Here is a 27,669-nt window from a genome sequence, read left to right on the forward strand (position 1 = left end):
GCTGTCTTTGGGCTACCACATGCTGCACAGGGAGCGAATGTGTGTAGTGATTTGTTGATTGTAGTGGTTGCTGATGACTGGGCTATTATTTCTCTCACCATGGCCAATTTCAAGCACCAATAGTTAAGCGTTGGCTTGCAAAATTCCAGAAAATGTGATAATCGTGGAGACCTTGGGTAAGCAGGTCTGTTACAGGACTTCTGTTCCCGCATCAAATCCTTAGATACAAGGTGCTCTGGGATCACTGGGGAGCTACTCATGCTAACCACAGGGAGGAATCCCTGAAACTTCCAGGTTATCACCAATAGCAAATCAGAATTTTTGATCAGCGTGAGCTGATGATTATAATCAAAAGAAAATAAACTTGGCACCCATATCTTATTTGTGCTCTGTCTCACAGGCTGTGATTCCAGAACAGAGTCAGAGTGCTCCTTTCCCCTCAGAGGGAGAGCTGCTGCGTCGCTTGCCAAAGCTCATGAAACGAATGAGGAAGATGTGCCTGACATTTATGAAGGAAAGCCGCCTGCCCCACCTGGTGGAGGGCCTCGATCACTTCACTGGTGGGTGCCAACAGCCAGGAGCAAAGGGTGGGGTCTGCTCCATCTCTTTTCCCCAGTGCCCCAGGAGGGTGGGAATTTGTTACATAAGCCCTTTTTTGATCTCTTGAATAGTGTTGAGCAGTTAATTGAATAAACAAATGGGCTAAAACTAACAGAGCCAAGATGCAGGAGCCAGCTAAGACCACACAGGCTGTCTTAATTTTCATCTTGTCTTCCTTTCGTGTAAACTAATGCTGTGTTTCGCCATTTTCTGTGTTAGTGCTTGTCTATATCCTCTTTTGATGGCTGGAGAGATGAATTTCCCAGAATCTTTAAACTGTCACTACATCTCAGAATGTCTCCCTTGAGTTAAAGGAGAAGATTTATCCACAGTTTTCTTCTTGCTCTCTTCACCGTGGAGACAGAGCAATTTCATCTCCCTGGCCGTCCTCACACAGGGAAGCTGAGGCTCTGTAGTCTAACAGCAATGGCTGGGGAAGGAGTTCCAGAACTTATTAGATTGAGGTCTTGGTGGCCTTTCACCACTGTCCCCACCCCTATTCACCCCCAGTGAGTGTGGTGTCAGAGTGAGACTGACTGTCTTCATTGAGGCTACAGTCTAATCTCAGGGAGCTCTTTATTTTTTAAAACTTGTTAGAATAAGAGCCTAATATCCATTCTCATGATGACCTTGCCCACCTGAGCCTGATGATCAGGGTAAGCAGAAGTTGCCACATGCATCTTCTGGAAAAGGCACTCACTCACCTTGTGGTGCAAAGAATTCTCTAACCTCCTGCGGTGTCCGTGTAATGGTATGTCGTCCACTTGCTCGCTTCTAAAAGGCTAGACTGCCTGTGTTAGTTTGCTAGGGCTCATTTAGCAAGGATCACATATTGGGTGGCTTAAACAAGAGAAATTAATTTCCACGCAGTTCTGAGGCTAAACATACAAAATCAAAGTATTCACAGGTTTCACAGTTTCACGGTATTCTCTCCTTGCCTGGTAGATGTCTTTTTTCCTTCTTTGTCTTCACATGGTCTCTCGTGTCCTACTCTTTGTTAAGGAATTGGATTAGGGCCCACGCACATGGCCTCATCTTTCTTTAATTACCTCTTTAAAGGCCTTGTCTCCAAATACAGTCACATTCTGAGGCGCTCGGGGTTGGGACTATTATAACATGAATCTGGGGGGACACAGCCCATAATGCTCCCTGTGGCAGGCGGGCAGCAGCCTCATGGTACAGGTACCTGTGAGTCCTCAGCAGGGCCGTGTGGTGCTGGAGAAAGAACCTGAGCTTCAGAGTTGTTTTGGCCAGGGTTCATATCTTGTCTTCTAGTCCACTCGAGCTGAATAGACTTTAGAAAATGACTAGACCTCTTTGAGCCTCTCCAAGGAGCTAGAAATTGGCCCTTCTGGAGTTGTACAGAGTAAAGGAACATCTACTAACTAGTAGAGGATAGGACCTCAGTATGTATCCTATTTATGGGAAATTTATCTCAGATGATTTAAATTCTTAGTATAAATTGCTGTGCATAACAACTGCTTTTTGCCTGATTGATTATAAAGCTCTAAAGAAAAAAGAATAAATACTTTTATTTGGGTTGTTTACTGTTGAAAGAGAGGTAACCCATGAGTTTTTATTTCCATGCATCTCGATTCCTTAAGTTTAAAATTTACAAAATGCTAGGGACTGTGCTAGTTATCAGAGCCTTAAAGATGAATGTCACGTAGTTCTCATTTCCCACGAAGTCTTAGGTCTTGAGTATTAGGTTTGTTTGTTTACTTTTTATTAAAGATTTTATTTATTTATTTGACAGACAGAGATCACAAGTAGGCCGAGAGGCAGGCAGAGAGAGAGGGGAGGGAAGCAGGCTTCCTGCTGAGCAGAGAGCCCGATGCAGCTCCATCCCAGGACCCTAAGATCGTGACCTGAGCCGAAGGCAGAGGCTTAACCCACTGAGCCACCCAGGAGCCCCTTGAGTATTAGTTTCAACACGTGAATAAGCCCTTGAGATTTCAGTACTGCCCCATTTTCTCCTCAGGTGAAGTCATTTCCTGTGTGAGTGAGCTGCAAAGCCTAAAGGTGGATCCCTGGGCAGAGAAGGAAAAGCAACGGTCAGAAGCCAAGCACATTCTCCTGCGGAAGCAGCGAGCTTTAGCAGACCTCTTTCAACACCTTGCAAAAACTGGTAAGGTTCTCCCTTGAAACCTGATGCAGAATGATGACCAACTATTAGGGAGGAAAACAACGTGGGTGATTTTGGGGAAATTTCTAGAGATAGTCGAGATGGTGGGGAACAGAAGGTGGTAGGCCAGGTTTTAAAATGCCATCCTGAGAGTTAAGTCACATATGAAATTCCTCTAATGAACCATTTGTGATTCCCAAATATTGTCACAGTTTTGTAATGAGGTTTCTCAGAAACTGTGATTCATTTTCATCACCATATGTTGTACAGCACCCACCCTTCCAGCATAGCTTGGCGAGCAACATGTCTCAAACCCTAGTGTGTGTACAGATGACACGGGGAATCTCATTGAGCGCAGTAGTTCTGTTTCAGTAGGTGCAGGGCCGGGCCTCATAGCCTGCTTTCTAACAAGCTCCCAGTGGTGTTCCAAGGACTTCATTTTGTGTAGCAGTGGTGGTGGGACTGGCACACGGGGGAGGGGCCCGATGGCACAGTCATTCTCTTCTGAGTTTCTAAAACACATGCTTTTTATTTCCTAGGTTTGTCATATCGCAAAGGTGTTGCCTGGGCCCGTTCAAAAAACCCTCAAGAGATGCTTCATCTTCACCCATTAGATATCCGGAGTGCATTGTCTATAGTCAGCAGCACTCAGGAGGCTGATTCTAGGTTTGTTTTTTGAGTTATAACTAGAACAAGTCATTTATTTAAGCCTCCATGTCCTTATTTGCCAAAATGGGGATAGAATCCCTCTTTCCTAGTGTTGCTATACAGGTTACATTTAAAATAGTGCCTGGCTTGGGCTCTGGCATGTGGTGAGCATTCGGTAAAAGAGAATTTTTTTGCTTTTCGTCTTCCTCCCGCCCTCCTCCCCTCCCTCCCTTCCTCAGGCCCCACACCCAACATGGGGCTTGAACTCATGACTCTGAGATGAAGAGTTGCGTGCTCTACCAACTGAGCCAGCCAGTACCCCCCACTTTCTTTTTGTTTGTTTGTTTAAAAAGATTATTTATTTATTTATTTATTTGAGCAAGAGAGAGGGAGAATGAGAGTGAGAGCAGAGAGGAAGAGAGGGTTAAGCAGACTCTCTGCTGAGCAGGGAGCCCAATGTGGGACCCAGTCCCTGGACTCTGAGATCATGACCAGAGCCGAAGGCAAAAGCTTAAAAGACTGAGCCATCCAGGCACAAACACACCCCCTTTTTTAAAGTGTCTTTTCCTTTCCTCCTGTGTTCACCTCTCCCATTATTTTTTTGTTCCTTTCATTTGATTTTCTTTTCTTTTTTAAGATGTTATTTATTTAAGAGAGGAAGAGAGAGATCGCAAGCAGAGGGGAAGGGTAGAGGGGGAAGCATGTTCCCCACTGAGCAGGGAGCCAAATGCAGGACTCCATCCCAGGACCCTCGGATCACGACCTGAATTTAAACTTGGAGGCAGAGCCGTTTCTGTGTTCTGTGTTTCCGTGTTCATTAACTGTGGCAGAGCTGGTTGTAAGCGATGACCGGCATGAGCTGGCCACGCGGACTTTGTATTTCGTTTGCTCAGTGGTCCTCTCAGTGCTTTACATTTTAATTCAACACAACACTGTAAAAAGGAGAATTTTCTTAAAGTTTTATTTATTTAAGTAATCTCTATACCCAATATGGAGCTTAGACTCGCAACCTTGAGATCAAGTGTTGCATGCTCTTTTGAGCCAGCCAGGCACCCCAAAAGTAGAAATTTTACCTAAATATTTTGGGTTTCAGTTTTTCAGGAAGGTTCAGCCAACCAAGTGGGTTTACTCTCCCATGTAGTCAAAAGTTAAACTGTAGTTCCCTTCTTTTTTTTTTTAAGATTTTATTTATTTACTTGACAGACAGAGATCACAAGTAGGCAGAGAGGTAGAGAGAGAGGGGAGGAAGCAGGCTTCTCGTGGAACAGAGAGCCCGACGCGGGGCTCGATCCCAGGACCCTGAGATCATGACCTGAGCCGAAGGCAGAGGCTTAACCCACTGAGCCACCCAGGCGCCCCAAGCTCCCTTCTTTTGACAGGACACATGCTTGCCAGATCCCTGTGGTCTTCCTTTTCTTCTTCCATGTTGAGGTCCGCTGTCACTGGCATTTACCATTTTGTGCTTGGCTGTCCTTACTCAATCATATTATCTTCCTAGCCCCTGTAAGCATCAGGATTTATGACCCTTAGCTTCCATTCCTAAGACAGTTATGAAGTTTTCATTAAGGAAACTATATTGGCATCACAGTTTTATTTCCCCACTGTGCTTCAGTGCTAAGTGTGTAATACAGCCTTTGCAGAGAGGACTGATGAGTGCCTGACTGCGACTGCACAGAAATAAATCTGTTCACACTCTTAACCTTTGGTTGTGACTAGATAATAATGGTCTCTGAGTCTTTAGGATCTGGGGTAGGAAATAGCGGTTTTAATTAAATAAATCATGCAGAGTTATTTTCCAGGCTGCTTACAGAAATCTCATCGTCATGGGAGGGATGCCAGAAATACTTCTTCCGCTCTCTTGCACGGCACGCCAGGCTTTGTGCAGCCTTAGCAGCTCCTGCCAAGGTAGGTGATGGAACCTCTGAGTTGTAGGGCCTGAGAAAGCTCCTATCTTGTTCCTCCAGAGCAACATTCTTCGGTCTTGGCAGTTGATCAGAGCCCATTACTGAAAGTGACTGAGCTTTCTGCAGAATATCATTAAGCTTATAGTGTAAATCAGTGTAATTTTCTGTTTAATCAGAGCATTTTGTCATAAATTCTGTTACTTATATTTGCCAATAAGACCATATGCAGAAGAAAATTTATGTAGGAAAAGCTTCAACTTGAGAGTGTCCTCTTCAGGTCCTTTTCCCTTTGTGAATTGAGAAAAGGCCACTAATTTTGAGTGTGTTAACCCCAGTTCCTAGGTTTAACAGATCAGTGATCTGTGGAAACATAATTTGAGAAGCACTGCTCAAAAAGATGAATGTGTTGCTTTTAGACTGCAGTATATACCCAAAGCTTGTCTAAACAAGGGGCACTTGCCCCAGGGAGTTTTGGATGAACCGGCTTTCTAGTGACACCTGCACGAGTGGTGGTGTTTGCTAGCAACACCCTTGGCATGCTTCCTTCTTCCCCTGCCAGGAGATGGGCATGAGCAATGTTGAGCGGTGCAAAGGCTTCTCAGCACATCTGATGAAGATGCTTATCCGACAGCGGCGCTCCCTGACCACACTGACGGAGCAGTGGGTCCTCCTCAGGTATCCGCTAACTAGTTAGTTGGGTCTGTGGTAGGAGTTAGGAAGAATCGTGTGAGTGAGCTCTCAACTGTGAAATGAAATTTGAGGCCCAGAGATGCAGGTGGAGTTTCTCTTGTCTCCTCGCCCTGCTTTTGATGATACGCTTCTGCTCCGTGGTTCTGGCAGCACTTGTTGGGAGAAGGGCCCCAGGGAATGAATCTGGAGCCGAATTAGAAGCAGTTGCCATGGCTGAAGTGTACCTGGGTCGGGATAGAAGGGGGTTTGAGGATGACAGTCCCCCAGGCTGTGTGACAGGATTGTGTTTATGGTACCGCAGCATCGGTCTCTGGGCACAGATTGTATCTGAGACTGCTTTCGTTCATTAGGCTTTTTGGGTCACAGAGCTACAGGTTGCCGAGTGTCATATAGGGATGCTCCTCAGTGGAAATAGGTATTTTAAAGATGAGGACAGTAAGGAAAGCTGTCATGGTTTGTTGAATGGACTGTTAACCCAAAGGTAGTATTTCTAGACCTTTTAATCATTTTGGCTACAGCTGTTTTCTGCTCTACTCATAAGAGTTTATCTAACAAAGTATACTACAGTTAAAGACTTTTTTTCTTAATAATGGTTGAAATCATTGCAGTGGTGTGACTTTGTTGGGTGTGAAAAAGCTGTAAGGGGGTAGGTGATAAGCAGTGAGTTTTGACACTTGTGAAAGACTGAAGACACTTCTTTCAGTCTTCAGAAAGATGTGTTGAAGTATTTTAAAAGGAATTTTAACAGACTTCTTAACCTGGGGGATCCTCTTTTTGATTATGTGAAAAAGCTCCTTCTTTGTTCAGAAATAACTGACGTTAACTGTTTAAAAAAACCTGGTGATGCAGTTTAAGGTGCCATGTGTTCCCCCATGGATTTCTCGGTACAGGAACCTCCTTGGCTGCGTGCAGGAGATTCATGGCAGGCTGACTGGCCCACTGGTCTACCCCGTGCCCTTCCCTCCTCAGGACAGCGTGCAGCAGTGGACAGAAAGGCTGCAGCACCTGGCCATGCAGAGCCAGATCCTGCTTGAGCAGCTCTCCTGGTTCCTCCAGTGCTGCCCCAATGCAGGGCCAACTCCTGGCCAACGTGAGGCCCAAGCACAGGGTCAGCCTTCCGGAGCAGTACAGGACCTCATCCCATCAGAATTGAGTTACCCATCCCCTGTACCTCGAAATCAGCTGCCCTCTGGTTGCCGGATGCGGAAGCAGGACCAGCTTTGGCAACAGTCAACTGCGAGATTAACAGAAATGCTGAAAACCATTAAAACAGTGAAAGCTGATGTTGACAGAATCAGGCAGCAGTCTTGTGAGACTCTCTTTCATTCTTGGTGAGTGTGTTTATGTCTTTACTGTCCCTCTGTTTGCTTGGGTGCTTGCTTGGAGTTTAGTAATGGGATAAAGGGATTTTGCTTCAGTTTTCTGTTTTTCCATGGACCTTCATGGTTCTTTGTGGCAAATGTGTAGCTATAAATCTTGAGATACAGTGAATTTTCCCCTGCTTACATTTTAGTGGTTGGAGGGAGGGTGTAGTCCCTTCCTCTCAACATTGTGACATTTCTGTTGTTGCAGGAAGGATTTTGAAGTTTGCTCTTCTGGGCTGAGTTGCCTGTCCCAGATGTCAGTTCATTTGCAAGGCCTGGAGTCCTTGTTCATTATTCCAGGGATGGAGGTTGAGCAAACAGACCAAAAAATGGCATTAGTTGAGAGCCTGGAATATTTAAGAGGAGAAATCAATAAAGCCACAGATGACTTTACCACCTGGAAGACACATCTACTTGCTTTAGGCAGCCAAAGCGGTAAGGACTGTCATTAGACAAGGGAGCCAGAGCCCAGTGTAGGAGTGATGTCTTGTAGATTACATCTAGAGTATCCTAAAAATACTTTGTGTTTTTTCCAGACACATCTGTGCAGGGTTCTAAGGCAGGCTGGTGTGGCTGGAACCCACAGCTCCCAACTCTTGCTGCCCCATTTCTTTGAGGACCTTGCCTCTCCTTTGATCGTGTCACTTTATAGCACTGATATTTGGACCAAGTTGGTGTTTGTACACACTATCCTAACTAGTTTCATATTTTTTGATTCTTCCAGTAAAACCTTCAGTGAAAGATGATAAACTCTCGTAGGTTTATCTAGACGAGGAATAGGTCTTCTTTATCTTTGTGTTCAGCAGTTTGACCTGGTGGCTCACCCACAGTTGGTGCTTGACAGGTGGCCGTTGGTAAAAGTAACAAATGAGGATTGTTAATGATTTCCAGAAGCACTGAAGCAAATGATTGGAGTTTTTGTTTGTTTCTCACCATGTTACTTACTAGGAAACCAGATGTTGGAGGAAGGGTTTGTGGAAGATTTTTCAGAGCAGGTGGAAACTGCCATCCGGGCCATTCTTTGTGCCATCCAGAACTTAGCAGAAAGAAACAGTAAAAAGACAGAGGAGAACACTGACCAAACAAGACCACCAGAAGAGGATGGTATGTCTGAAATCAGGCAAAAAATGTTTTTATACTTGATTTACTTTTTAAAAAATTTTTTTTATTTTTTTAAGATTTTATTTATTTATTTGACAGACAGAGATCACAGGTAGGCATAGAGGCAGAAGAGAGAGAAAGTAGAGGAAGCAGGCTCCCCACTGAACAGAGAGCCCAATGTGGGGCTCAATCCAGTACCCTGGGATCATGACCTGAGCTGAAGGCAGAGGCTTTAACCCACTGAGCCACCCAGGCGCCCCTTGATTTACTTTTTAAATTTATTTTTGTGGCTAGATAATTAAGGACCAGTGTTAGGAATGAGTGGATGAATGGAGATGAAAGGGTTTATTTTGTGTTACTCATCATGTCTTTCTTTTCTGTGAATGAAAGAGGCACCAGGCTTTGAGAGACTGCAGTCGGGACATCTAACAAAACTCTTAGAGGATGACCTGTGGGCCGACGTGAGTGCTCTGCATGTGCAGAAGATAATTTCTGCTGTCTCTGAGCTGTTGGAGAGGCTGAAATCATATGGTGAGGATGGCACAGCAGCGAAGCACACGGTAACCAATGGTTCTTTATAAGCTTCTTGCTGTCTAGAGCGGTCCGACCAAAGGCAGGGTGGGTTTCGCTTTGCTCCATGTGGGTGGTCCCAGAGCAGGCCTTTGTGGCAAAAATCACTAAGAATTTGACTTCTTTATGCATGTAAACATCACTGACAAGCTGAAAAGCTTAGGACTTGCTAGCTAAGGGTTATAGTAGGAAGATGCATAGATATAAAAAATGCCAGCCGTCCAGAGTATCTGTTGTCTTGGAATTCTTTCATACCCATTCTCACAGTCCTGGGTACTTGATGTTAATGTGGGTGCTGCTACTTCAACTAAGGCCGAATGGCCACACCCTGCAAATACCATTCCCTTCACAACAGGCCAGCAGAGGGCAGTTGCTGTGTCCATAATAGTCCAGAGGAACAACTTACTTTGTAGGACATTGTAAGTTTGTAGCATTGCCTCCTGTGCTAGCTTTGATTCCGAATAGAATTCATTTATAAACATTTTTAAAAACAAAAACAAAAAACCTTGTTAACTAAATTAAGCTTAAGTGACAGAATTTAAAGTGTACTTTTGTGAGGTTTTGTGTGAACAAGGAAGAAATACCAGAGAGCAGAGGTGTGTGTGTGTGTGTGTGTAAGATAAGATATACATAAATCTTACCTTTAGGGGTATTTAGTACATTCATGGTGTTGTGCAACGATTGTTGCTGTCCGGTTGCAGAACATCTGTATTACCCCAGAGAGAACCCAGTACCCGTTACGTGGTGTGAGCAGGCCTTGTGATCTTTCGCCCGCAGTTCTTCAGCCAGTCCTGCTGCTTGTTGGTGCGTCTAGTGCCCATGCTGTCCAGATACTCAGACCTCGTCCTCTTCTTCCTGACCATGTCTTTGGCGACTCACCGTAGCACTGCAAAACTGCTCTCTGTGCTTGCCCAGGTCTTCACAGAGCTCGCCCAGGAGGTAAGGACTGTTCATGTGGAGCATGCTCGGGCAGCCAGTACCAAATACTCCAGCCCATTAGTGCGGGGTTTCCCAGGCTTTTTAAATTTTTTAAATTTTTTTTACTAACATAAGATATATTATTAGCCCCAGGTGTACAGGTTTATGAATCGCCAGGTTTACACACTTCATAGCACTCACCATAGCACATACCTTCTACTAGTTTTTCTGTTCATTTTTGTCCCACATGCTAGTAGTTGATTTTCCTTTGCAAACTATTCTCCAACATAAAACACTGCTTTCTTAACCTTCACATGTTTCTTTGTCTCATCTTGTTCTTGACTCTTGACCCCACGCCATTCCACATGCCTTGGCAGAAAATGCTAGATGTGGCACATATACCAAGAGTGACAGTTTTACCTCAAGAGTTGAGAGGGAGGCATTTTTTTATATTAAAAATAACATTTTACTTGTGCATCACACCAAATTTTCTTCGATTTTTCAAGTAAAAATGAAATCTCCCACTGTGTCATCTGCTTGGAGTTACTGTACCTCCAGGATTATAGGTCTTCTATCCCTCCTCTCTTTCTTCTCAGGCTTACTAATTTGAGAAGTAAATAAAGAAGGATGAAATCCCTTTGGGATTTAGATACTGAAAGGTTCTACCCTTGCTCAGTGACTTGTTCCTAAATATTATTCTAGTATATAATTCATTCAGATTTTTGTCTTGCTAAATGAAATTACTACACACCAGAGGGCCTCTATGAACTCAAAACCTTACATGTTAAATCTGATGTCAAGCTTTGAACCTGCATAATAACTGTTACCAGCAAGAAAGAAAAGAATATCAAAGGTCTACTGGATGTATTTCCATCAGATTGAAAATGCTGAGCTAGAGAAAAGCTAAAACAATTTTTTTTTCTGTCTTTTATTGCTTTTATACCTAGTTGTTCACTCTTATTTTCAAGGGATTTTGCCTGCCCAAAGAATTCATGGAAAATTCAGCAGGAGAGGGAGCAACTGAGTTCCATGACTATGAAGGAGGTGGAATTGGGGAAGGCGAGGGCATGAAAGATGTGAGTGACCAGATAGAAAATGAAGAACAGGTACGTTTTCACATGCCTGAAGCATGGATACAGTTTACAGAAACTCACTCCCTTCTTCCTTTCTTTTCAAAATTTTCAAATTTTTTTTTTCTTGCTAGTTTAATGGTTTTCAAACTGTGATTCATGGAGCCCTAAGAATACAAAAGCTTAATACAAATAAAAAGCCAAAGACTACAGAAGGAACATTGCAGCTCAGTCATTTGTTATGGCTATAATTCAAGAGGGAAATGACTTAAAAGTTTTTATTTTAAATGGGGAGATCATTGCTGATGATTTTTCTAAAGTAATTTTGGTAGTGGCTCATTTAAGGGTAAACAAATTGACTATTTTAGGTAACAGGTGCATTAAATAATAATGCCAGTGTTTACTACTAACATGTTTTATTATATGTCTTTAAGACCTGTTGAAAAATTTTAATCTATATCCTCTTTTGGTTGGAATCAAAAATGTTTTTGAAATAGATGCTTTGGGCTAAGATTGTTGTGTTCCTTTTTTAAATGCCTGTCTCATTTATGAATGTTGTTTTTTGTTTGTTTTTTACATACTATTATTAGTCATTTAGATTTATCAACTGTGACTTGAAGAAATAAGAGATAATGGAGTTTCTTTTTAGCATCTATATTTTAAAAGTCTAAAGCAGACCATAAGTTTTTATTTAAGGTATGGTTATAGTTATTACAAATAAAGGGACAAACCACTTTCAATTTTTCATCCTTTGAAGGGAAAACTGGAAAGAATAACCAAGAGAGTTATGCTAGTGTTGATGTGGTAGAGCTCTGTTTAATACACATGCATATTTTTGGTTAAGTTTCTCAAATTTAACTTCGTCAACAGTACTTTCCTCATGGAAAAAAATTAAAGCAAAAAAATTATAAACTTAATAGAAAAGTGCAATCCAAATCACAAAACATTAAATGGAATAAAAGCTATCAGAACAATTTGCAGTATCTAATCAATTTTAATTGTGTGTATTCTTTAACCTAGGAATTCCATATTTTCTGATAGAAATGCAAATAAGGGTCAAAGATAAATGGGTGTAGGAAAGGGTGTTTTTTTTTGTACAAGGATTTTCCCTGTAGCGTTATTTGTAACTGTGAAAAGATCCAAATATTTATCAGGAAGAAATTGTATAAATTATGATACCATCTATGCAGAACAGTGCTGTAAGTTAATTAGACAGAATGAGATAGGTTTCCATGTTGATACATTTAAATTTATCTGGGACATTTTTTAATTTTAAAAAAGAAAAGCGGGGGTGCCTGGCTGGCTTAGTTAGTAGAGCATACAACCCTTGACCTTGGGGTCATGAGTTTGAGCTCCACATTGGGTGTAGAAATTAATTGGAAAGTCTTAAAAAAAAAAAAAGAAAGAAAGAAAGAAAGAAAAGAAAAGCAGATTGTAAAAACCCTTTTTTAAACAAAAAAGGATCATTGTTTCATAAAATGTTGGGAGACAGCTATTGCTACAGATCGTCTAGGTGTATCCATGGATAAACATATGGACCAGAAAGTCACTGAGGCTAATTTCTTTGGGAGTTTTGGAGCATGGTGGTGCTGGGGAAAATTACTTTTTCTCTTTTGCTTAGATTCTTGTAATAGGATTTTATTATGTTTTTATTTTTAAAATCCAACCGTAATAAGACAGTCATGAATCTTCTGCCCCAAATATCACCTAGAGTATATAGGAATATATAGTTTAAGGAAAGGTGAACAAAATTACATTCAGTTACTATGTATGAGAGACCAAAGTGATAAAAATATTAAAGATGTGGACAATATAATAAGATTGAATTTTTTTGTCCTCCTTCTTAAGAATTCATTCCTTTTTTTAAAGAATGCATATTCTTTTAAATATGTGGGGTTTTTTTTTAAACAATTCACATGGAGAAACCTTTAACAAAATCCTATATTCTCTAATTCCAGTACAGTAAAACTGGAAATTACAGACATATTAAAGCAAACCAGAAATTATTGTGTGTGTGGTTATCCCTGTTGCTTCTCCTTTTTTCTCTCCCCAGAGATAACTTTATGCTGTTAATGTTGGCATTTAAATATTTATATTCTATTTAGAGTCGAATAAACATGAGCGAAGTTACAGTGTTTATTTTTTTCTATAATGCTTTTTGATATAGGCAGAAGATACATTTCAGAAAGGTCAAGAAAAGGATAAAGAGGATCCCGACTCAAAATCAGACATTAAGGGCGAGGATAATGCCATTGAGATGTCAGAAGACTTTGAAGGGAAAATGCATGATGGGGAGCTTGAAGAACAAGGTTTGCGATTATCTGTCCTTTCATTCTCGTTTGTAAGAAATATTTTATATAGGAAATTCCATGTTCCCAATAAGGAGCCTGTTATAATCTTCTGGAACAAGTTTATTACTCTCATAACTGCAGATGAAAACAGCAGCATATGCACGTTTCAATCCTGTGTCCACTGAGGCAGAAGTCTATGGTCAGTTTTGGGAGATTCTTCTGAGTGAACTGAGACGTTGACTGGTATTTTGGCTGCCTCATGTGCTCAATGCAGTTACTTCCCCTTCAGGGAAGCCTGAAAGAGCAAGGAGAGATATCCCTAGTAGAGCTTGGCTCTCAGCTCAAAAGTAAATTGGTCAGGGTAGTATCTTTAAAAAAACTTACCAAAATAGTAGACATTTGTTATAGGTGATTTGGAACAAGAGTACAGGTGTGAAATAGATAGCCCTTAGGCTTACCATCCAAACCACTTAATAAATTTTAGTTTATTTTTTTCCATATCTTGCATACACACACACACACACGCACACACACACCATAATAGTTTCATAGTCTGCTTTTTTAATCCTTTTCTTTAGAGAGGGAAAGAGAGAATCTTAAGCAAGCTCAATGCCCAGCATAGAACTTGATGCAGGGCTTGATCTCACAATCCTGAGATCATGATCTCAGCGAAATCAAGGGTTGGATGCTTAACCAGCTTAGCCACCCAGGCGCCACTGTAGTCTGCTTTTTTCATTTAACCTATGAACGTTCCCCTCTCATTACAAATTGTTTGAGAATGTGATTTCTTACGTGACATCATCACCTGTCATGTTTGTTCCATAATTGTTATTGCCCTAAATTTCTGTCTAGAGCTTAATTTGAGATATTCTGTGTTACTGTAAGCAAAGATCTTACAGAAATGAAAGTTGACTGTAGAGTAGAAAAGTACACATTTCCTAAGCGGAATAAGAATCTAATCTTTGACACAGCAGACACTGAGCAAAAACAATGGCAAGAAAATTCTGATTGAGTTAGCCACATGATGTTAAATGTTGGATAAAAGAGAATTGTATAGTGTGTTGGAGATGGGGAGGAACCTTGGAAATCCTATAGTTTAACTTTTTCATTTAACAGATAAGAAACCAAAACCCAGTGAAGTTACTGAGTCCCATAACGAATATTTCCCACAGCACCAGAAGTAGATACCCTGACAGCTATCCCACCACCCTTCTGTTTGCTAATATCACACATTACAGACTTCTTTTTTCCTTCAAATCATTTGTAAAACACAGTAGGACTATTTCAGCAGATCTAAAGCCATCTGCCTGTACAGTGTAGAAACACAATCTCAGGTGGGGGATTTGCCAGGTAGTGGGTCCATGCCTCTTTGGCATACACAGACCTCTCAGTTTGGGGATTTGCTTCACTAAGCTCAGTGCCTTCCCTTTCAGAAGATGATGGGAAATCAGACAGTGAGGGCGGAGACCTGGATAAACAGATGGGTGATCTGAATGGCGAGGAAGCTGACAAACTAGATGAGCGGCTTTGGGGTGATGAGGAGGAGGAGGAAGACGAGGAGGAAGAAGACAGTAAAACTGAAGAAACAGGACCAGGAATGGATGAGGTAATTAAAAGACTCCCCCCCCCGTCCTCTAGTCCCCAGGTTGAGACGAGGCATCCTTCCCACCAGCTACCACTCCCTATAACTTACTGCTCTTCCTTTTCTGTGTTTGTTTTGCTTCTTTCTTTCATCCCTTTTTTCTCGTTTTTTCCTCTTCCATCTTTCATACTTGATTGTATTCAGAGCTGGAAGAACGGTCTAATGTGGGCCTTCCCATGTGTTACAGAAAGGAAGTTAAGAAGACTCAGTGCAAATGTGCTGATTCTACTGTTGACCACTGAACTTCTCCAACTGTTTGCTTAGGAGACATCCGGGGCTGGGTGGGACTCTACAGCAGCACAGGGTGGCCCACCACACTGTTTACACACTGGCCGTCAGTGCTGCCATCTGGGCCAAGTCAGACTGCTCTCGACTCATGAAGGGTGTTGGCCCATGAAGGACACTCTGTCAGCTAGATACTACCATGGGATTGGCCCAACAGGCAGAAATTTTACATGCCTAAGAGTTACTTTAGGTAGAATCAACCTATGTGAAAGCAGTTTCTTTTTTTTTAAAGATTTTATTTATTTATTTGACAAAGAGAGATCACAAGTAGATGGAGAGGCAGGCAGAGAGAGAGAGAGAGGAGAAAGCAGGCTGAGCAGAGAGCCTATGTGGGACTCAATCCCAGGACCCTGAGATCATGACCTGAGCCGAAGGCAGCGAGCGGCTTAACCCACTGAGCCACCCAGAAGCCCCATGAAAGCAGTTTCTTGATTGAGAATAATGATTCTGTGTTTTTTCTTCCTTTGACATTTAGGAAGATTGTGGACTTGTTGCCAAAGATGACAACTTGGATGCTGGGAAGTCAAACAGAGATAAAAACCAAGATAAGAAGGAAGAAAGGGAAGAATCAGAAGTTGCTGATGATGGACAAGGCCAGGACAAAATTAATGAACAAGTAGATGAGGTAATGAGGATTTGAAACCCATCTTCCCCTGATTCTGGGCCAGGGCTGTTAATACCACACAGCTCCTGGGGAGAGTCAAGACATTTTTTCCTCTTCATCAACTGTTTTCCCATTGCTTCATAAAAGAACATGTAACAAAGTCAGCAGGACATAAACTATCTAACTAGTTTGGTTGTGAGTGAGGTGGTGTTTGGGCTTATGCTGGAGTTTGGGTAAACTCTGATTCTTTTCCATATATCTCCTCATTACCTTTAGTTTCCTTTATGAAATTAAGTAACAGAGTATCTCTTATTGGTGGAGATCCTGCACAGAAAGTGGAGTTTGAAATTCCAGCATGAAAATTCTGGAAGCATTAGTAAAATTCTAAAGTGGGGGGGAAATTTTAGAGAAGAGCCTTTGTATTCTTTTAGCATAACTGCTTAGAGCTAATTATATGCAAATGCTCCTTTTTAAAAATGGGTTTGTTTGTTTGTTTGTTTCGTGTTCTCTTCATTGTCCACAGAGGGAATATGATGAGAATGAGGTAGACCCTTACCATGGCAATCAGGAGAAACTGCCAGAACCTGAAGCCTTGGACCTTCCAGATGACATGAACCTAGACAGTGAAGATAAGAATGGCAGTGAGGACACAGACCATGAAGAAGGAGGTGTGTCTTTCAAAACCTAAGAGACCAGTTGGAATTCACTGAAAATGAGCAGTAATCAATTTCTTCATGCCATATCATGGCCAGGTTATAAATCATGTCTGGTCAACTCAATTCCAGTTTGAGAAAATTGTTTACTTTGTCTCTGTAGTGTTTCTCACCTGAATTAGGCTTAAAGGGTAAGCTGAGTAGAATTAACATAAACCAACAGGTTTTTGCCAGTAATGGCCTCTCCTGTCCTCTATTTTAGCAGTACGGTACCTGGGTGGTGCTTCCTCCCACAAAGCTTCGTTTCCCCACAGCCATCTCGATGCCCCGTCTCGTGGGTTGATGTGAACACTGCAGTCTGGGTATACGTAGGCCTCTTACGGAGTCTAGTTTTAGCTTTCTTAGGGAAATGATTGTTTCAGTATTGATTGCTATGCTTGTGTTGTGTATTTAGTTTGAAATATGAAGCCAGGGCGCCTGGGTGGCTCAGTGGGTTAAGCCGCTGCCTTCGGCTCAGGTCATGATCTCAGGGTCCTGGGATCGAGTCCCGCATCGGGCTCTCTGCTCAGCAGGGAGCCTGCTTCCCTCTCTCTCTCTGCCTGCCTCTCCATCTGCTTGTGATTTCTGTCAAATAAATAAATAAAATCTTTAAATAAAAAAAAAAAAAAAAAAAAAAAAAGAAATATGAAGCCATTGTTAAGATGAATGAAATTGAATAATCAAGAGAAATCACATGGCGCTTGATAGTAATCTGTCACCCACTGTTCCGTTTGGGTGACTTCCCTAGGGAGAGCTCTCTGGTATTGGAAACATTGTAGAGAAAACACCCACTTGGGCGGGGTGCCCAACATGGGGCTCGATCCCAGGATCCTGGGATCATGACCCAAGCCATAGGCAGACACTTAACGAACCGAGCCACTCAGGTGCCCCTAGGAGTGTTCTTTTAATAAATAAAACTTTTCCAGATAGGATTTTTCCATTAAATATATGTCGTATTTTCTGTGTATGATAAAGAAGGATGTCTATCAATGTTTCCCAAGGATAATATCATTTCCTGTCTTTGGTCTAAAATATTCCTATATTGTTGTGCTGGCTTTTAGGATTTTTTAGGGGATTACTTGGAATTTTTTAGTGATATGCACCATCCAGACAGTTGCATATACATTACAGTTTAGAGCAGGGGTGGGCATACTTTTTCTGTAAAGGTCAGATAAATACATCATAATTTATAGGCCATAAGCTACAACAGGGATTGCAAAAACTCGATTCTGCTTTTGTAATAGTGTGAAAGCAGCCTAGGCAATACAGGGTGGGTGGGCTAAACATATATATAGGTAAGCAAATAGATGTGACTGTATTCCAGTAAAACTTTATTTACAGAGGCATGTCAGCCAGATTTGGCCCTGGGGGCCATAGTGTCCCAATTCCTGGTTCAAGACTAATAACAGAACTTGTATAACTCGATCCCATGTTAAATCCCGTTGAATTCTGGTTTCTACTTTTTATTGTATCTATCTAGAAGAAAATCCTTTAGAAATTGAAGAAAAGCCAATGGATGCCGAAGAAATAGGTCATGAAGCTGAGGAAGTAAAGGAAGAGATCGAGGCTGACCACAGTGAAGGTCAGGGTCAACATGAGCCTGAGGAAGACCCCAGTGAAGAGGAGAAGCAAGAGGGGGAGGAAGAGATGGACACAGGAGCTGAAGACCAAGACAAAGATACTGCTGAACATCCTGAAGAAAACTCGGAGGATGGGCGGCAGTCTCTGGAGGACGAGGACAAGGAAGCCAATGAGGGCAGCGCAGAGGATGGCATTCCTGTGGATCAAGGTCTCCAGCCCCAGGTATTGTGGAGTGTCTGGTTTGTCTGACGTTAACATAGGGAGGGGGAGGAGGAGAGGTTAGTTACTTCGTTCCCATCAGACTCTTTTAGGATACTTCTCTAGCACCAGGTGGCGCTGCTGAGCAGCACTAAGTTTCTGTTCATCCCCTTTCCGCCTGACACCCTCCCTGCAGACTCCGGGCGGTGAGCAAGCCGGGCACCTGCTTATTACAGGACCCTCCCCGCCGCCTCCGCCCACCCCGCTGCCTTATATTCTTCCCTCAGAGCATTTTAATGTGGTGTTTGCTTACCCTGCAGGAAGAAGAAGAAGGCGGGGAGAACTCTGACCCAGAGGAGCATTTGCCAGAGGCCACGGAGAGGAAGGAGCATGACTCCTGCGGGCAGACTGGGTTGGAGAGTATGCAGAGCGCACAGGCTGTCGAGCTGGCTGGGGCCGCGCCTGAGAAGGAGCAGGGAAAGGAGGTGATAGTCCCTCGCTGCCTCCGCCAGCTGTCTCTGGGAGGGTCTCTTTTCCCTGGGTGAAATCTCCATCTAGTTAGCAGTCGACATCTAAAAAGATCTTCCATTCCCTGGGAAAATGATCAGATACCTACTTTTATTTACCTCTCAGAACAAACCCTGGAATGTTGGCTCTACGCTGTACTTAAGTATTGTGCTTAAAGAGAAGAAGCTGTTAGACTGGTAGTTCTTCATGGGAGAATCAGGTCCATGTTAATTTTCAGAAAGCTCCCAAGTAAAGATAGGTTGAATTTAGACTTGTAGAGCCATTAATATGCTTCTGTTAGTAGTTCCCTTTTCCTTGCTGCCCACCAGGATCTAAAGGTTTTTTTTGCTGTTGTTTTTAAAGAGAGGGCCAGAGAGTGAGAGAATGAGCATGGGGGAGGGGTAGAGGGGGAGAGAATCTTTTTTTTTTTTTTTTTTGGTATTTTATTTACTTATTTATTTATTTGTCAGAGCACAAGCAGGGGAAGTGGCAAACAGAGGGAGAAGCAGGCTCCCCACTGAGCAGGGGCCTCATGGAGGACTCAATCTCAGGATGCTGGGATCACGGCTTGAGCCAAAGGCAGATGCTCAACTGACTAATCCAGTGCAGTAACCAGGTGCTCATACCGCATCTTCCACCCTCATTCTCTTGTGGCTTGCATTTCCTAGGAACACGGGAGTGGAGCTGCGGACGCAAACCAGGCAGAAGGCCATGAATCCAACTTCATTGCCCGGCTGGCTTCCCAGAAACAGACCAAGAAAAACACACAGGTCTCTATCCCTCTTCAAGCTGTGTGGTTTTAAAAAAGCCAGGCTCCGAAGCTTTGCTGTCTCCCCCAATGTGGTGGTGGCCACAGCAAGCAGATCAGGACCCTGGGCTTCTTCCCTGTGGGGGAGTGTACACACACACACACACGCACACACACGCACACACCCCTCTCCTCCCTATTCCTGCTATGCAGCCTAAGAGCCACATGTTGGCTGCTGTTGCCCAGTACTAGCCAGTCTTTTTTCCATTGTCCTTACTCTCTTGTGTTTTAAAAATAAGGCTTTTAAAATATTTATTTATTTATTTATTTATTGCAAGCACAATTGTGAGTAGGGGGAGCGGCAGAGGGAGAGAAAATCCCTAGTGGACTCTATGCCCAGCACAGAGCATGACCCAGAGGCTCTGTCTCATGACCCATGAGATCATGACCTGAACCAAAAATCAAGAGTCAGATGCTCAACCAACTGAGCCACCCAGGTGCCCCTAAAAATTAGGGTTTTTTTGAGTGAGGTATAATTCATGAACATGAAATGAAGTTCCTATATAAAAAGCAATCCCCTAAAAAGCTTCCATCTTATTCCTGTCCTCAAGCCACTTAAGAGAAGGTTGGTGCTACTAGTTTTGTCTTGTTTTACATGTATTTTTGCATATGTAGTTTATGTATGGATGTGTGTTTCTTCCTTGCCTTTCAGAAATAAAGTATATCATACTTTATTTGTGTATTTGTGTATAGAGATCTGCCCATTCTTTTTTTAATAGCTGCACTGAATTCTGTTTCTCTGTGGTTGTACCTCATTTAGTAAACCTGCCCCCTGTGGATGGACGTTAGTCATTTTGCCATTATAGACAAAGCTCTAATGAATTTCCACCTATTTCCCACAGAGTTTCAAGAGGAAACCTGGACAGGCCGACAACGAGCGCTCTGTGGGTGATCACAGTGAGCATGTCCATAAGCGACTTAGGACTGTGAATATGGAGAGCCACAGTGAGCAGGGGCCAGCTCAGCCCCAGGCCCAGCTGGAGGACGCAGATACATTTGAGCACATTAAAGACGGCAGTGACCCTTACGATGCACAGACATACGGTATGGTTCAGGGAAGGCTTCTGCTTGCTCACTCAGCTCTCTGTGAGAGTTTCAGCTATTATGACTATATGCCCAGCAGATAAAGAAATTCATCTTAGGAATGGATAATGGCTTTTTTGGAACTATTTTCTCTCTAAGAAGAATTATGCAGGAATGCAATTTGGTTTTGGTATAAAAAGGTATCTGTGGCCAAGTAAAAGTGTTCAGGGTTTTGGGGTCTGGTGTAAGTCTTACATATCCTTGCTAACAATTTGCCACATCCAAACCTAGTGCTAATCTCGGGGTTTCTGAGTATTGGGCATTCCTTCATAGTCACTGTGAGGTCACTTCCTGCAATGGCAAGAGCTGTGAACTAGAAATGTTTGTGTTCTCTTAAGTGAAAAGAGAAAAACTTCACGTACAAAGAGGAGTGGTCAGTCATTACCCAGTCTCTCTTTCTGTTCTCTTGGTGACTTTTAAATATTTTATTCCTAACATGTAAACTGGTGTCGATATATCTATGTTATATCTATGAGCATTGTTTCATATATATATATTGATATATTGGTGTTAATATATCTTGTTATATCTATGAGCATTGTTTCAGAGATGATTGTTCTATCATGAATTATTTTCTCCCTGTCTTCACTTTTTAGAAAAACAAAACAGTAATAATAATTGCTACCATGAATTGAGCTCTTGCTTTGTACCAAATACAATTCCAACTATTTGCTAAATGATCATGAAATTTTTCCAATAATCTTATGAGTTACAATATTTCCATCTTATAGATGAGCATACTGAGGCCAAACAAGTTTAAGAACTTGTCCAGGATCACAGAGCTCATCCTCAACATTGGTTTTTCTGTATCCTCTGTTACACTCTTAATCATTATAGGATCTTCACTCATAACTTGGTAATGTAGGATAATTCTGTTAGCTGCTCTGAGTCAGGTGTCCAACCTGTTTCTTCTGCTTCAGTTTCTTGTAAGAGCAGTAAAAACCTAGCTAAGCGTCTTCTTTTTGTGGTAGAGAATAGGCAGTTACATCAGTAGGTCAGGAGGGCATCCAAGGCACAGAGAAGCCAAGCACTGTGTTCATGCCTCATAGCTGGTCAGCGGAGAACCAGCAGGAATAAGGTCTTGGGAGCTTAAAATGACAAACTATACCCACTCTTGATTACTTTGTTCTGCAAAGACCTAGGCTTTCTATGTGTTTGTGTGTGTTACTGGCAGATGTGGCCAGCAAGGAGCAGCAACAGTCTGCAAAAGATTCCAGGGGGGACCAGGAAGAGGAGATAGAGGATACCTTCGTGGACACGGAGGAGGAGGAGCTCCGCGCAGCAGATGTGGAGCAGCTGAAGCCAGAGGAGGTTAAGTCAGGGACCACGGCGAGCCCTGGTGAGTACTACAGTGAAGAAATCCCTCCTAAGCTGACTTAGAAAAGTCACTTCTTATGTAGTGTGGCCTGATCTGGTTTGTTCTTTTGCCATCCAAACCCATGGCATAGGTGTTCATTTGCCTATGATAATTCCACTGTAGTTCACTTGGGAGTCAAAAGGTAGAGGAGTGGCGTTGGAGACTCTGTCCTTCAAGGAGACCTCAGAAGCCTGAGATTCCGGCAAAAGGCCATCAGTCTTCTTTGAATATGCAGAAAACAAAATAGTACACTTACTTCTTTATGACCAGAAGATACACTCTTGATTATTAAAGAAGGGTTTTCAATTATGTGAAAATATGGAATATATTAGCATAAAATGCAATAAAAATATTTAAAGAAGAAGAAGGGGGAAAATGCATGAGAAAAAATAATGAAACGTCTTACATCCAGTTCCGTTTCACCGTTGACCAACTGCTATTACTAGGCAATTTATTTAAAAATAAATAAATAAAGGACATGCTTTTAACACCTTAAAAAAACAACTTTACCAGCAGTGGAATAAAAGCAAATTCAAAAGAACTTGCCCAATTCAAAAGCCCTTTTTCCTGCTTTATTCTTCTTCTCTTAGGTTTTAGAATTGTCGACTGCCCAGCCATTATATGGCGGTGGGAATGGCATAGCTCTGATGAAAATTAAGAATCCAGACTTTGCCTCTTCCTCTCGTTATAGGTTGAGGCAAATTATTCATATTTTCCTTGCCTCAGTGTTCTCATTTATAGAATGGAACTATGACTTTATTTTAGTTTTTGTTTTTATCAAAGTTCTATATGCACGTACTTTAAAGAATCACACAGTCCTACAAGGCTTATCGGGGTAAATGGGAATCTCCCTATTTCCCTTTATTATTTTTTTTTAAAGATTTTATTTATTTATTTGTAAGAGAGAGAGTGAGTACAGGCAGACAGAGTGGAAGGCAGAGTCAGAGGGAGAAGCAGGCTCCCTGCAGAGCAAGGAGCCCGATGTGGGACTCGATCCCAGGACGCTGGGATCATGACCTGAGCCGAAGGCAGCTGCTTAACCAACTGAGCCACTCAGGCGTCCCTCCCTATTTCCCTTTATTGCAGAACAGCTGCCTTCAACATCGCGGTGGGGAGGAGGGGAGGTTAGGGGAGTCAGAATTGGAAGTGACTGACCCAAAGAGAAGCAACATGTGGAACCCATATGTAGAAATTTGGAGGATAGTGAAGGAGTAAGGTTTGAGTAATTGTTAGGATAGGCAGGCAATTGTGAAGGCTCATCTCCGTGTAGTTTTATGGTAAGTACAACTCTGTCCTTGTGTACAAATAGGTTTTGATGAGATGGAGGTGGAGACCCAAGCTGTTAAAACGGAAGACCAAGATCCCAGGACCGACCTATCCCATGAGGAGATGGAGAAGGAGAAAGCAGAGAGAAGCCGAGATTCGACCATTCACACAGCCCATCAGTTCCTCATGGACACAGTTTTTCAGGTATGAAAATTTTCACAAATTACTGCTTTAACAAGTTAATAAAATGTAGTTATAAACTGCTTTTAAATTTTTGTTTTTAGAACTTCATGATATATCTGGTTGTTTAGAGGTATCTTCCCTTATCAAAGTCTTTAGGAAAACTGTCAGTATGACCTGTTTTCTCTAAACAGGTAACACTGTTCCAGCAGTTCATCCCAGGGTCGTAGTGGGTGGTCTGTCCTGACCTGACCTTGATGGTGGTCTTGTCCTCCAGCCTCAGGCTCTCAGATTTACTCTTCTCATGTCCAGCATCCTTGTGTGAGAAGCCTGTAGGGACAGTTCACAGTTTATGCTGATGGAAGGAGCAAGGATCTTTGGCTTAATGCCTATATTTTAAGAAGAACAGACTTAATGGCGCTTTCCCTAATCGTTTGACTTAATAGAGTCTGGATTAATCAAAGAACATTTTGATATTAATACCTTTGTGGGTTTTTTATTTTGATCTTGCTGGATGTATTTCTTCTAAATAGTAAATTTCCTTTATCTTATGTCTACAAAATGGGAAGCAGTTGTCTGGCATCTTCTGATTGTGCCATTAAATTGCTTAAGCTTTGTGTCTCAGGGGTATGTATTCGTAATTCATACTGCTCAGAAGAAGGCAGCCAGTGGTAATGAGTTGGTGATTTCAACCTAGTCTGCCTCTTATCTGTGGCTTTTTCTCCTTAGCCCTTTTTAAAAGACATCAGTGAGCTAAGACAGGAGCTGGAGAGACAGCTGGAAATGTGGCAGCCGCAAGAATCTGAAAACCCAGAAGAAGTAAGTCACTGGTTTTTTCACAAGATAATCTTGTTTATTTCTGTTTGTTTTGTTTATTTGTTTTGTTTAAAGATATAGCAAGCTTAACAGGTTCTTAGCACCAGTTACCTTTGTACAAGGGACTGAGTGTATGGAGCCTACATCCATCCACTGCTTTCTGCCTACTTTCCCACTCAGCATGTAGCTTAATTAAAACAGAAAAGCTGATGTATTTATTTCCTTGAGTTCTGTTGCTCACTCTATAATGGATAGAACAGATAGGACAGTGATTGAAAAATGGCACAAAATAGGTCTTCCTCAGAGTAGGCCACCTGAACTATTGCTGGCTGACCTAATATGCCAGCACAGATTAACCAGAAGCTTCATTTTTAATTAGAACTTCATTAAGGACTTTGCATCCTCAATTTACTGTCTATATACATGCTAGTCCCTGCTGTCATCATTCCTACTGCAGACCTGTATGTGGGCTCTGCCATAGTTGGAGCGTTGTGTCTAGGGTAGAAGCACACTGTTGAGAGATTTGCACTCATCACTCTTGCTTTTGAAACATAACCCTGAGAGCCACAGTTCCGAGGCTGGATCTGCTGCCACCATCATTACCCGTCCACAGTGCCCCACTCACACGAAGTGCCTTTGTAGATGGTGAGAGTAAACTGTTGAGATGGCTATAAATTCCATTATTTTCTGCCTTTTTCATCCTTTCTCATTTGGAACCAAGGGTTGTGGTTTCGGTGGAAGAGGGGACGTTTTTAAGGACGTGAACTAACTGGCAGCTTGCTAAGAGCAGCTCTCAAGTTAGCTTCTAGTTGATGAGGTTCATGCAGGTCATTTTCTGCCACTCTGCCTCAAGCCTCGTCTTGCCCTCATGACTTTGGCTGGCTCCGATGTTCTCTGGATAACTTACTCGTTGTTGTCACAGGAGAAGGCTGCCGCTGAGATGTGGCAGAGTTACTCGGCCTTAACTGCGCCGCTTTCGCAACAGTTGTGTGAGCAGCTTCGTCTCATATTAGAGCCGACCCAGGCAGCCAAGCTCAAGTAAGTCTTCAACCCTGGCCTCACTCACAGTGCCCTGAAAAGATGGCAGTGTCAACCTTTCTATTGAGCTCAACCCCTAGTCACTTAAAGTGCTGGCTTACGATGGCTGTTTGTGCTGGCCAGGCACTGGTATGTCATTGTGTACCCTGTTTCATATTATCGCTAAACACTGAAGTGTCTTTGAAGTTCGGTTTGAATGCAGTTCCTTTGATCCATTAACATCTGATGGGAAAATTGGCTGAGCCTTTGGGTGGCTATATGGGCTCGCTGCATGTGTCACTCACCTGGATCTTTTCAAAGATTTTTCCAAACTCAGTTTCTGAACAGAAAAGAGTCCAAGACTTAATAAGTACAAACATATTTTTCTAATTTTTAAAATGTGTCTTAGCTTTCCTGAAAGAACCTAATTACTATTACCTACATACCCAGTTTTCCTGGCTGCCCTCAGCTCTTAATGGACAAGGAACACTTGCGTGTGCCAGGTTATGGTTATTTGGTATTATTGGTTGTAAAGTATTACAGTGTAATTGTATTTTTTTAAAAAAAGTTATCAGAGGATGAGCAGCTGCTAACCAATCTTGGTCCCATTTGGGTAAATTTAATAGAGGAGACTATCGAACCGGGAAGCGGCTGAACATGCGGAAGGTCATTCCATACATCGCTAGTCAGTTTCGGAAAGACAAGATTTGGCTTCGAAGGACCAAACCCAGTAAACGCCAGTATCAGATTTGTTTGGCCATTGATGACTCTTCTAGCATGGTAGACAACCATACCAAACAGGTAAGGAACCCCAGAGCTGGTTTAATGAGTAATTGACAGCAAGCCATGCTCCCTGGCCACCCAGAAGTTTTAAATATGTCTGGCCGAAAGCACTTTGAAAATACCAATTACCTATCTGAGAATTTGGTACCGTGCTTGAGAAGACCTAAAATTTTTAAAAGAAGTCAAAAGGGCGGTTTCAGAATGTCTCAAATAATTTGGTCCCTTACTGTTGGAGGCCTCTTAAGTTGTGTTGTTTTTTAGCCTTGCTGTGTTCCTGTCTAGCTCCAGAAGAATAATTCTGACCATGTTTATTTTCCACAAAATGCAGTGTACTATTAAACTATTTTTTATGACCTTGCACAACATAATATCTGAATATCATTTTTAAAGAGTTCAACGTACATCTCTTTAAGTCTGAAATTATCTGGAGTTAGTGCTCTGTTAGTATTCATAAGATTTAAGACCCTGAATGGAATTACTTAGGCTACCACCGTATGGCCACTGAAAAGGGGTGTTTTTTGCAGTGATGCTATTACCTAGTGTGAACCAGTGAGCAACCTACATCTCTAGCAACCTACGCTCTGTAGAGAAAGAGTGTGACCTGTGAACCCAGGTCAGGTCCAAGTTCCTCACTTTTTACCTCATGACATTTGATTAGTTTATTTCCTTCTTATGTGTCAGTTTCATCTTATGAAAAAGGAGAATTGTAACAGAACCTCATACAGAGTTGTGAAAATTAAATGAAGTATGTACTTAGCACTTGATATGTTTGACTAAGTGTTAGTTGCTACAAGTATCATTATCTTTTTAATGAAATTTAAATTCTAAAACTCTGCTGTCATTTATGTATGGGTTAAAGTACATTGGTTTTTAAAATCTTTTACCAATAGAGATTACTTCTTATGTAGTGCCCCCATCCTGGGGAAATTGCTAAAAATTTTATGGACCTAACCTCTTAGGACCACATTTATTAGATGATGTCTAGAGCAGACCTTCACTATTAGCGTAATGGATTCTGGGTTTAGGATTTGTGCTATTAGCCCCAGTCTGTGGCCACTTGGCCTTAACTTAACAGTGGCCTCTGGGTTGATCGTGAATAGCCATGTTGATGTTCCCTGTGGGCCAGACAAAAATACTATTTTCTGTGGGACTCTTGGGATAAAAAAGGTTGAGAGGCACTAGAAGATATTCTGATTCTGTCAACCTAAGCTTAACTCTCTCTTTCATAGCTGGCATTTGAATCTTTGGCTGTGATTGGAAACGCTCTAACCCTCCTGGAAGTGGGTCAGATTGCCGTGTGCAGGTAAGTGTGCCTTCTAATCCCAGTGGGAAAATCAACCTCCTTTTGGTATGTTGGTCATTCCAAAAGATAATTCCCATTGTATTTGGCTTTTCTCTCTGTAGTTTTGGAGAGTCTGTAAAGCTGTTACATCCATTCCATGAACAGTTCAGTGATTCTTCAGGGTCCCAGATTCTGCGACTCTGCAAATTCCAACAAAAGAAAACCAAGATTGCTCAGGTATGCTGACGACATCAGTGTCCTCTGCACAGGCATTCTTAAGTGTGGGA

At 42.2% G+C, this 27,669-nt stretch overlaps 1 protein-coding gene across 2 annotated transcripts in view; it reads left to right on the top strand.

Annotated features, from left to right (window-relative positions):
- Positions 1-27,669, top strand: part of MDN1 (midasin AAA ATPase 1) — a 167,406-nt gene that overhangs the window by 134,290 nt on the left and 5,447 nt on the right. Inside the window, exons 74-99 of one of the 2 annotated variants that reach the window (XM_082730557.1) lie at positions 401-560; positions 2,582-2,728; positions 3,265-3,391; positions 5,173-5,278; positions 5,837-5,952; positions 6,858-7,298; positions 7,540-7,766; positions 8,280-8,435; positions 8,823-8,992; positions 9,780-9,941; positions 10,889-11,026; positions 13,158-13,299; positions 14,715-14,887; positions 15,684-15,833; positions 16,336-16,480; positions 17,985-18,307; positions 18,604-18,768; positions 19,459-19,560; positions 20,441-20,642; positions 21,856-22,020; positions 23,348-23,508; positions 24,214-24,303; positions 25,223-25,338; positions 25,944-26,118; positions 27,330-27,403; positions 27,505-27,619. In XM_082730557.1, the coding sequence (XP_082586683.1) occupies positions 401-560; positions 2,582-2,728; positions 3,265-3,391; positions 5,173-5,278; positions 5,837-5,952; positions 6,858-7,298; positions 7,540-7,766; positions 8,280-8,435; positions 8,823-8,992; positions 9,780-9,941; positions 10,889-11,026; positions 13,158-13,299; positions 14,715-14,887; positions 15,684-15,833; positions 16,336-16,480; positions 17,985-18,307; positions 18,604-18,768; positions 19,459-19,560; positions 20,441-20,642; positions 21,856-22,020; positions 23,348-23,508; positions 24,214-24,303; positions 25,223-25,338; positions 25,944-26,118; positions 27,330-27,403; positions 27,505-27,619 (4,248 nt within the window). The remainder of the gene's footprint in view (positions 1-400; positions 561-2,581; positions 2,729-3,264; positions 3,392-5,172; positions 5,279-5,836; positions 5,953-6,857; positions 7,299-7,539; positions 7,767-8,279; positions 8,436-8,822; positions 8,993-9,779; positions 9,942-10,888; positions 11,027-13,157; positions 13,300-14,714; positions 14,888-15,683; positions 15,834-16,335; positions 16,481-17,984; positions 18,308-18,603; positions 18,769-19,458; positions 19,561-20,440; positions 20,643-21,855; positions 22,021-23,347; positions 23,509-24,213; positions 24,304-25,222; positions 25,339-25,943; positions 26,119-27,329; positions 27,404-27,504; positions 27,620-27,669) is intronic. The other variant, XM_082730558.1, reaches the window with a different exon arrangement.

This window comes from Mustela nivalis, assembly GCF_964662115.1.
Source record: "Mustela nivalis genome assembly, chromosome: 5".
NCBI lineage: Eukaryota > Metazoa > Chordata > Mammalia > Carnivora > Mustelidae > Mustela > Mustela nivalis.